We start from the raw sequence: 11,493 nt of genomic DNA on the forward strand, positions 1-11,493 counted from the left end.
CGAAGAATTCGTCTGGAGGCTGGTGCACGCCGAACCAGGATGAAATTCTCGAGGCAAAGGACGGAAGTAAATATCCGGGCAAGAAGGAACACGTTGCTAACCGTCGCGATGGAAAGTAACGATCTTTTTGGCCTAGAAAAACATTCCTCCATGTAAAAGTCTCTCCACCTACGAACAGGAGAAAGCTCGTACCACGATATTGGATATCCGTTCGATGAAATGAGACAGATTTTTATTGGCAATCGGTGGGCTGGACGATGGGTTACGTCGCAGACGGGGGAACTCTCTGTTGTGGAACCGTCTGACCAGATCGATAATACGTTTAGGCTGTGCAAACGTTGCAAATTGATTTGCACGTTATAACATTGGCAATTTATTCCGTTCTGAAGCAAGAAAGGTTAGCACGTCGTGACGAGGAGAATCGATTGGCTATGGTTTAGGGAAACTTGAATTGCAGAGGTTGATGGTAACTCGGACCACACTCTGTTAGTTACAGAAGAAATAGTCATATCTAATAGGACGCATCATCAATTTATCAAAATTAACCCTTTCCATTCGTATGTCGCCATATAATCGCCATCTTACTTTTTATTATTATACATACATTTTTCTAATTTTTTCTATTGAAACGGCAAGTTAAATTGTAATATGTTCCCATAAAAATGTTTTCATTTTGATCGAGTATGAAAAAAAATTCCCCAGTTGATTGGTAGCCTTCTTAAATATAAATACAATTGCAAAGGGTTAAGTTTACAAGATCGATCACTGTTATCTGTTCTTGTCCACAGCTTGAATACATATTTTTCTCTATCTATCTTACCCACGAACCTTTTGCTATTCAAATAACCCCACGTACCATACGTAAGTTCAGAAGCAGAACAAAGATGACCGGTAGGAGGAGCAAAGAAGTTCTGATAGCGAGTCCTGATACCCTAAACAGGCATCCAATAAAACAATGTTTAGCAATAAGAGGCAAGGACGATGTCGTGGTACGGCCAGGCCACACCGAAACATTTTCTTGGGAAGAGTTTCATCGATCGATGACCTGAATAACGTTTCAGGAAAGTTATCAGCTTGGCCGGGGACGATACCGGTACGATATAAGATTACACGTTTGATAAGCTATTGTTCCTGGTCAAATCGCAGCCGTGTAGCCTGTACCGTGGGCCAACGATAACGGCTACAAAGCATACCATAATCGTGCTGCTTAATTCAATCCGTCGTATCTGTAATAAGCCATGTACGGTTTATCTGCAATCACGCCGGGCGCATAGTTCACGTAACCGCAACGGCAACCGTTGCCGCATGCTCCAGAAAGAATTTATCCAGCTCTATTTCAACCAGCCGTGTTTCTTAACATTCGCGAGAAAAATTCACTCGTTGATCACCGATAATTCGTTAGAAGTTGAGTTTCGAACGGCGTGTCTCGGGGATGAAGCTCGGAAAACTTGTTGAAATGCAGCGGTGATGTAGGTCAATCGAAGTATATGTCGAAGAACGAACCGGAAGCGAGTTATAGAAGGTAGGTTGGATGAGGTTTTTGCCAGAGTTCGTGATCGATAGGAACGATGCGGTTTGCTGGTAAACGTGAAGGTTCCTAGCGCACCGCACCGGCTCCAAGGAAAAGAGGAGCCTGAGATTTAGATGGGTGGTAAAGCTCGTTGGAAACTGTGAACCTTCCAAGTCGTTTGTTAACGCCCCGACTGTAAAGTGCGTTTCGTAGTTTACCACAAGTTTCCAGCTCGCTTGCGGGCAAAGTCTGTCTGGCAACGCCCGGTATATTTGCTCGATGAGCTGCTTTCTATTCATGAAAAAGAAGCGCAGCTTGGGTTAAACGTGATTATGTTCATTCGTAACTCAATTAATCCGGGGATGACGAGTGTTTCGAGGGTCGAATATCTCTTAAATACTCTCGACGTGTTCAATGCAACAAGCTTTGTTACGCGTTCTCGCGATCTTCGGTAGATAAGCAGCGAGAATTAACGATATCGTTGAGTTTACCGGCTTCTCTCGACGCCTCTGACCGTATGCCATGCTCCATTTCCATGGAAATTCAGTTGGCTCGGCAGAGGGTTAACGTCCGCAAGATCATCTCCGACAAACGCGCGAAAAGTAGTAGGAAATTCGCGTTCTCCTAGCCATCTTTCGGCCACGATGAAACGAGAAGCACGATTATCCAGCTCGAAGGAGCTGCCTTCTCGTACGCGTAATCATGCAAATTCACGGGGAAAGAAGATAACAGCCAGTAAGAAAGGTAATTCAAGCTACTCGTTCGATGGTGCACTTTCGCGAGGCAAATCGCACCCTGGCTTTACCTCTCCTTGCAACCACGCAGGAATACGATTAATTTTTTTTAATCGAATGGGAGTTTCGGTTTCTATATAACCCAGCGGTGTCATATGCCAACCCTTCCTCCTCGTGGTGTGGTCCGGGCACCGGAAATTCCGGTGGCAAACGGGGCACTGGCTAAGGGCGCAAAGCGCCTGGTGAGTGTAGTTGCTAACCCACTCAGGTTAATTTGTTAAAAATAGATGTCCCTAGACCAAAATTCCTTACACGCTGACAATGAGTCAAGCGTTGGGTCTTCCGTACCCGTACGATGATTGGCCAGCCCATAAGTGGCTGCTTGGGAGTGAATTGCACCCTTTAACACCGCCGGTATAAATGAAAACTTGGGAATGGCAGAGCGGGTTATGAGCCGTACTAGGCTCATTTAACAATAATCTATCGCCACGAAGAATTTGTAATTTTCATGGCGCGCGTCCGTTTTAAAGCAGCCTGTAGAACAGCGGCCGAAGTCCAAAGCAATGCGTTAATCGCAACCAGCGAAGAGATTCCTCGAGTCCGTGGAATCGTGGCAAAAGAGGTAGCAACTGGACGAGCAAAGAAGAACAAGAGTGGAAGAAAACTGAATGCAGCAGCGTTTTTCCGGCGAAAGAAGTTAGTTGCTGGCTGTACGAGGGGTAATTTACACTTGGCAGTTTCACGCCGCGCCACGGTTCTATATACCGGCAGACCCTCTTTCAAATCTCTTTTCTTTCCCTTTTTCGCCTTTTTCTTGCCCACTCGACGTAGAAGCCTTCGCGGAGAGGCAACGCCGTTCGCGAAGACCAAGCGAGTGCTCCAGTTTCCTGGCTTCCAGTAGCGAAACTTTTCGGATTCGATGGGAACGGTATCGTCAATGGTTCCCTGATAAGCGTTTTAAGAGGATAAAGGAACGATTTAATCGTTCCAACTTACCTTGTTTGCCAAGTCGAGCATGTTTCCTGTTCCACCTGCGGCAGCTTCGACTAGCTTCTGAAGGGTGTGGGGTTCTGGCGAGAGATCGCGTGCACCGCTGTCGAATTCCCAACTTTCATGCCTGCCAGACACGGTGCCTGAATACAGACGAAACGTTACGTCATTGTACCATCCTCGTGACAAGAATCGCTCGAAATTGCGCTTAAAAGGCATAGACGATAACACGTTGTTGCATAACAATAATAATTGTACGCGCGAGTTTTACCTAGACTATTGTCACTGCTGGTAGGCAAATATTCCGGCGTGTGCGTGTGGTGAGGACTAGTCCGATGTTTGCCTGACCTGAGAGCCTCGATTTCCGGTCGCAGAGCCAAACGTCGTCTGAGGAACTCTTGATAGGAAATGCGACCGTGCTCGTCCGCCCCTAATTCTCTCATCAACTCCTCCACCGAATTCTCCAGATTCAGCTCTCTGCATACCGTCAACAGGTCCTGGCTGAAATTTCAAAAAGACGAATATCTGGTTAGTCGTGTCCTTAAAATAATTGGCGATTTAATAATGCTCATTAAAACGTGCCCTACTAGCTATGTTTTCTCCCGTGGTATCCATGGTGTCGAGAACGTGTTTGTCATTCAAAAGTTGTTCACCAAGAGCCGACCAAAGTCGCGTGTTTTTCCACGCGATCGCGTATCGAACGGAAAAGCAGGGTAACAACGATCCCCGGTGTCATGAATAATTTATTCCGTGAATAATTCATAGATCGAAGATAGCTCGATATTCTCGGTGGCGAGATTAAAGAAACGTCGCGAGGAACGGTGGAGGACGCCTCTGGTAGGACGTTAAGACGAGTTAATTAAAATTGCCGAGGTCATAAACCGTTCCACGGTGTCCCTGTTAATTTTCGTTGACATCGAGGATGAAGGAGCGGTATCGGTGGAAGGCCGATTAAAAAATATCGTCATGCGACGAATGCCGGTGAATTACGTGGAAGACGAACACACGGAGACGAGAGCACTGATCGATAGAAGTGAATTAAAGATTCACTGGCTCTGTGGAGCCGACACGGACATTCGGAGAAAATCGTTAAAAGGGATTCTTTCTCTTTCTCTCTTTCTCTGCCGGACGTCGTCTTTTGTTGCGATGCGAGAACGAAAAGGCGTGGTCCAAAGTGTGCTCCAACTCGTCCAACCCTTTACTTTATGATTATCAGTTAACTCGTCATTTCGGAAGTTTATCCCGTCACGAAACTTTGAAAGCATAAAATGTACATTTTATGAGAATGACCTTTCGATATCTATTGAAAAGAGATAATGAAGACATAAAACAGAAGTCGAGGAATTTCTTTTCTTTTCTTTTTTTCGAGAACAGCGTATGCTTTCTAGGGATAGAAAAAAGGGAGTTGGCCGAAGAAAACGGAGATGGGAAACGCCTGGAAGTTGCTCGTGAAACTTTCCTCACGTTCTACCGTAAAACTTTTCGCTATTTCCCCGAAGGTTCGCGAGGAACGCGAGGAAGTATGACGCCGATCAGATAACGCGGGATCATCTAATTCCGCAGTGTCTCTCCTATGTTTGCTCGAGCAAGTGTGAAACGCGAGGCAATGGAATTTCAACGAAATTCAGCAAAAGGCTTGTTATTTCAACACCGTGTCTGCGTTTCATTTTCCAAGAAAACGTTTTACGAATTTTACACGAGAAATGTTTAACTGTGCCTCGGATCAATTCGGTGAATCGCGACTTTATAAAAGTGTTAAATAGCTTGGCCATTACGGTACAAATGAAAGGACGATGGAAGGAAAAGGGAGAGGCTGTTTATTCAAGGATAATTAACAGGATGCAATCAATGCACGTAAGAATTACGTAATTCAGGCGACAGAGTCGAGCCCTTTATTCGAGTATCACACCTCTTGCAGCCATTCAACCGATATCCTCGGGGTCTTTTTCAACCTCGAAGACACCGCGAAAAGGAAGCAGGAACGCGTTAATGCGAATAACACGCTCGAGATCTCGCGAAGCAACGAGCATTCGAGCGGTGAGTAGGTTGCTTTAAGACGGCTCGTACAAGTTTCGTAAAAGAGGATTTGGGTTAACAGCGAGTGGCTGTTACTCGAGGCTTAATTTCAAGCACTTGGCACGTAAAATAAAAATTTCATTTATAAGTCATAAAGGCATTACCTCCTGTATTCTATTCAACGAGCTGATACTTTAAGCGAGCATCGAGTCTGTTCGTTGATTAAATTAGTCATGGTCCGCGAGAGGCAACATCCATCCGGGATTGGTGTCCATCATTTGAAATGGGAATCAATCATGGGGTTAATTATAGGAGGCGTATCTCAGGCAGACGTTATCTGGTATTCTGTAGACGTTATTGATCGCGTGGCTAATTGGACTGATGAGTCGGATCGTGGCTCGTACGATGAAGCAATTATCAGCATCGATTATTTCCTGAATAGCGAACGCGATGGACAATGCACCACGATTCTTTTGAAAATCACTTTCGATGATCTTTGTCTCTGTTATTTCTTTTTTTATCCGTAAACAGATGATAAAGCTACGTACCAACGCGAGATCTTGCGTTTCAGTTTACGGTAGCAAAGTCTCTTGAGGGTCCTGGCCTCCCACGACTTGGACGACTCCATCCCCGCGAGTAGTCGGTCGGTAGCTGGTGACACGCGAGTTCGCACGCGATTTAAGGTCCGATCGGGACGATGCAACGAGTGCCACTGCAATGGTCGGGTGCAACGTGCTGCACAACGATTCCGCAGACACCAGGGGAGGGACAAAAATCCAGGGAGGAAGAGAGACGATTCTTGGCAGCGTGAAATGAACGCGACTTAATCCACCGCGATGCGTGTCACTCGACGTCCTGTGTGCGGTTTTACGGCTGACACATGGCTTTTATTTTAAATACGTTCGCGAGATCGCTCTACCTGTCCAGACGTCCTACCTCTCTCGCGGTCGGCTCCATCGTCCGGCGAAACTGACGGACATCGGTTGGATCATTACGGGATATCAAGGTGAAATTAAGAGATTTCGCGTCGTTCGCTCGAGAGATAACGACGAAAAAGTTTACACGGAAAAATGATGCGAGGAGTCAAATCGCTGACACCAGTAGAAGACGAAGGGTCAAGGGAAGCTCAATTAGAAAATGCAGCGTTCGATGCATCGTCGAGTGCAACGAACGACGCCGCTGAGGAGGAGTGCCGCGTGTCATTGACATCGCCTCGTTTTCTCGCCGCATTGTTCGAAACGGGAAACGAATCTACCGAAACTATTCGTGGTAATTTCTGTTCGCACCATTATACAATATCCAACGCCTCGTCTCGGGACGAAGAAAGTGGCTCGGAGCGTAATCAGGAAACACGGTTGTTGCGAAACAATTGGAGGCACCGTCGGTGACTGTCGTTGCGTTCCCTTAAGAAAAAGTGAATTCATTCTTCGACTATCAACTTGAGGATATCTCAAAGACTGAGCTAAAGGGTAACACCACTTTGACCGCTTCAAAATTTCGACATTTCTTTTTCGCTTATTAATGCAGAAGGATTACTTTATAGACCTGGAATCGCAGATTAACTTTCGTTTCTATTCACGAACTTTAAAAGCGTTTCACTCGAAACAGCATTTTTAAAATCGGTAGGCACTCTAGCTCCGCAAATTTTCAATCAATCTACTTGAATCTTTTTGCAATTTGATCGTCACATTTTTTTAGTAAAATACGTAGGATTTTTTCAAAATATTGATATTTCGATTTTCTGTACAACTTTGAATAAAGAAATTTTTGGTGGAAAAATGTTTTACTTTAAATCGATGCCATTTTATTAAAAATGCATATTTCTGAAAACGGCTACGTATTTCACTAGCGTTTGGATTAAAAAATCCAAGTTTTTTTGTTTCATTTGACCCTCTTTTTTTGATCATCACCTGCCGAGCCGCCATTTTTCATACATCAACAAAAAAAAACGATTTCTACTTTAATATATGCATAATAAATTAGTATAATTGGATTTTCATAAACACTTTGCACTTCTTAGAAAAAAATTCCCGAAAAAGCCTTAAATTTTGAAGCGGTCGAAGTATTACCCCTTAAGCACAGAATATTTTTTTTCTAACGTATGATGCACGTATGCGCTGTGATTTCTGAAGTGTATCGAGGTCATCGTGGTCGAAGGAAGAAGAAGAAAGGAAAACGACGAGAAAGGAGTACGTGTAACGATGAGGCTGAGCGTTTAAAAAAAAAAAAAAAAAAAAAAAAAAGAGAAGAAAAGAAAGAAAGAGAGTGGAATGTTTTGCCTTTCCACAGCATTTCCACGGGTGAAATGATTTTCACAATGGGTCGCACTCACGACGAACAACGAACCCCTTTGGAGCAAGCAAAAGTGGACGTCTCGGGCTGACGTTACCTAGCATCGTTCCCCGGAACGACGAAGCACGACTCGTTACAAGCTCGCTGTTTCGCGGGTGCAAACCCCCCTTTTGTATCGGAAAGCTCTCCACTGCCGGGTGAATGTCACCGGGGGCTTCGCTTACAAAAGCAACGCACAATGCGGCAACCGACCCAATAAGTGTTGCAGCACCGATCCAGCTACTGTTCGCCTGCCCTCCGTGCCAGATATTTGTCCTCCGTTGAAAGAGCTTCCAAACGCGATCTGTTTAACGACGCGCACTCTGCAACAGTCGCTTCGAAACGGGTAGCTTTTGTTCGTTACCTCTGCGTTATCAGCTTTTACGTGGCTTGCTTTCGGGGCTTTAATTAATTCGACGCCGCCTAGATTGAAACTTTCAATCGAATCGGGGGTAGTTTGGTTACGCTGAAAGTTTTGAGAACGGTAGCCAACCAAAGAGGGATTCTCACGAGCCACCGTGATAATCAACGCGTTAAAGAAGATACTCGAGCTGGAGGATCGGACGATTGGATTGGCTTCCCTCGACTCCCAAGGGCGAAGAGCCCTTCCAGGTCGAGGTTGCAGCGAACCAGAAGGAGGATGAGGAGGCGAGCGAGGATCAGTCCCGGAAATGCCGAAAAACTGAACAAATAGCAGAGAGGGAAGCAAGGAAGAGGGTTGTTGCAGGAGCCCGGTGAAAAGCGACACGGGTATTTCATGTTAAGCGCGTTCCGCTCTATTTCGTTCGCCCTTCGCCGACCGGGCACATCGTTGGATAAAAAGGACTCCCGTACTCCTTCAGGCAATCCTCGTCCCTTTTCAGACGCTTCTCGCTGTTCCCGTTGGATACGCCGGAATAGGTCCGCCATTAAAAACAAAAAGGCGAGAGGTGGCGAAGCCTCCGCCGAGGCTGGGCGCGGCGTCGTGAAAAGGGAGGAAAAAGCGAGCAGGAGAAACGAAACATTACCTAATGCCGTGTTTTCACTGCGAGAACAGCCGTGTTTCGTGCACCCTTTAACGCATCCATCCTCTGTCCTTTGTCCTCGCGAAGCCCATCCTGTTATCTCCTTTCCCCTTTTCAGCCAGTCTTTTTGTTCCGGCCGCTTTTGAAGGGGCTTCGATTTCCGCGTAATCAACCAGCAACCCTGACTGACGGTCTCTGGCTTCGATGAAGCATCAGTCGCGTCGGTTCGGTCGAAACGTGGGTTAATTGTCGGCTCCTCGACTCGCCGATCGATCTCTCGATCGTTAACCACGCGAAACGATACTCGTCTTACGCTCCGACGATCCCGCGATTGTTCTTAACGGATTTTTCACCGAACCGTGCGTACCCGTGGCAATTTTAACTCCGTTTCGAGCACTCGGAAACGTTTATCAGGGGACACTCCGGTGCCCGTTGACTCAACCGCTTCGGAATTTTTCCGGATTCCACGGAGATTAGGCTCGTTTCAGAAAACTTACGGCGCAGCAATGATTGTAAAGAGCGAACGATGATTTCGCGCGAGGTATCACGATGCATTTGCATGGCATGTTGCGTGCCAAAGGTTCGGCCAGGTCAGGAATAACCCTGCAGGTGAGGTAACGGACGAACAGGCTGTAGAGACCAGAAGAATCCGTGCAGGTACCTCCGCGGTTAATCGAGTGTCAAGGGTCGAGGGGATCTTTAAATTATAGTAACGAAAAGGCTATGATTTTTCAAGGTGCAGGTTCAAGTTGGACGTTTCATGCGGGACTGGCTCGAAAAACATTAGAAGGCGGAAGATATCGTTGCTGTAGAATATCTATCATTGATCTTGGACTTCGTAAATCATCTCTCGCGATACCATCTGCTGGTTAATTATCGTTTCGATAGCGGCATTCGTGTTCTTAGCATCGACAAAGTTGAATTCGAAACGTAAGAAGACGTAAGCCTTTGTATCGATATCGTTAAACAGCTATCTCGCGTTTCCATTTTATTCAACCTGGAAAAATTACTATAGAACTCGAACATGCGTTTGGTCTTTAGAAAGAACATACGCCATTTGCGATTGGCCATCTGTCTTTGGAAACCGTGTACGTACACCCTTCATGGTAAAAGGGTTAATCAAAATCCGATCACTTTCATTCGCTTCGATTCCACTCGTGCACCCATGTTCGTTCGGAATTTTTCAAGGGCAAGGATCGCGCGTGTGTGTTTTCCAAGACGAACGAGATTTTATTAGAAAAATGGCGAGGGGATTTGCAAACGTAGCCGACTCCATGGAGGACGCCAGAATAATCGTGACAGCGAAACGAAGGAGAGGGATCGATGGAGGAGTGACTCACTTGCTATAAAACGCGATCACCCTTCGTGCAACCCTAGGGTATTTCTACCAGATCCCATCAAAATTCTTCGATCGCAAACTTGTACATATTTCAATTAATTTAAAATATCAATTAATTATTCTGCAAACTTAATTTACCATCGCACAATACAAATGATTGAACTTAAAATCAAAGAGCATTATTAAGCACCGTAGGTTGAAAACACGGTGATTCCATCTCACCGAGACGACTTCGTTTTTCGGGTAATGAGATTTACCCCTTTCTAGAGCAGACTCTGCTGATCGTTTGATCTTAGCCTCGGCTACGTGTGCCGGCAAAGCGAACAGGAGGGCATTTACGCGAAACTGCCTTCGTAACCAACGCACGCAGTCCAAAGGGGCAGGGGGGGAGAGAAACAGGATCGAGGTAAGGGTAAATTGGTAGAAGTAAGAGACAGAAAGCGAGCAAGTAATTGTGAGAGGGAAAACAAGGGAGAAAGTGGAAAAATGAAGAGATAGAGAGAGAGTTATTGGCGAGGTACAAAGAGCCTTAAGAATGTAAAGTAATGACAACTGTAAAGAACGATTAGTGGAGCAAGCATAGGTCTTTGAAAAGGGGACAGAGGAAGTGAAATTAAAGGACAAACGATAAAATGGATAAACGAACAGAAAAAAAAGGTGCAGAGCAAGAAGCAGATAATGGATAAAGCAGAGTAGAGTAAAGTCGAGGGACAAAGGGTGAAGAATAAAGAAAGAGTTAGGCAAAGAAAAAAGAAGAAGAAGATGAAGGAGTAGCAAGACGCAGAGGGAAGTTGCGTAAGTATGCACTCGAGGGTTCGGTTTCGTTCGCAATCTCGCGAGCTTGCATCCGGTTGGATGCACACCAAGTAATGCAGGAGTTTCGAAAAGGGGTGGCAAGGACCGTGTGCTCGAAAGATACGGAAGCTTACGAAGCCAACGAGACGTACGACGGGGTTCGGGACACGCGAATCTCAACCAGGCTAAGGTTAACGAGGCTGCGGAGAACGGACAATAATGAACCTTGAAAAGCAAAAGGAAATTTTGCTCTTCTGAATTTCGACTAATGGCAGTCGTTACCTGACTCCTCCTTCTCTACATTTTCTCACGGTTTAACCCTCGAATCACGACCCCCCCCATTGAATTGAAACGCTCTGCCATCCAAATACACCTTTCTATGCGTTTTTCCAAATTTTAAACGTTTTTAGCCCGGGATAATTTCTCCGATTATCGATCCGTGAAAAAAAGGGGAAGAAGAGCCGAAAGACTAGCACGGAATTCGTATTCCTATTGCCTATTTCTACGATATATCAAGACGAAAAAGGGGGTGCGGTAATCGGGAAGTAAGACAAGGGGGAGAAACGTTACGGGGGGAGCATTTAGGAGTAGTACAAGTCGAAGGGTGAGAAGCTGTTCGAGGAGAACGATCTTTCCAGAGGGTAGCTCTGGAATGGCGAGTTTTACAACACAGGGAAACGCGAAAACGCTCCACGTTTTCTTTCTTCCTCTCCTCTTTACGTTCTTTTATTTTCATCTCCAGTCCCTCGAATCAGAGAAAGCCTTTATTATCGA

The 11,493-nt window shown here is 45.6% G+C and overlaps 1 protein-coding gene across 1 annotated transcript in view; it reads right to left on the reverse strand.

The window, feature by feature from the left end:
* LOC117603983 (colorectal mutant cancer protein) overlaps positions 1-11,493 on the reverse strand; it is a 30,394-nt gene that overhangs the window by 17,093 nt on the left and 1,808 nt on the right. The window contains exons 2-3 of the mRNA XM_034323629.2: positions 3,506-3,735; positions 3,241-3,377 (exon numbers count right to left, since the gene is read on the reverse strand). Of these exons, the coding sequence (XP_034179520.2) occupies positions 3,241-3,377; positions 3,506-3,735 (367 nt within the window). The remainder of the gene's footprint in view (positions 1-3,240; positions 3,378-3,505; positions 3,736-11,493) is intronic.

The sequence above is a fragment of the Osmia lignaria genome, chromosome 11 (genome assembly GCF_051020975.1).
Source record: "Osmia lignaria lignaria isolate PbOS001 chromosome 11, iyOsmLign1, whole genome shotgun sequence".
NCBI classification, from domain to species: domain Eukaryota; kingdom Metazoa; phylum Arthropoda; class Insecta; order Hymenoptera; family Megachilidae; genus Osmia; species Osmia lignaria.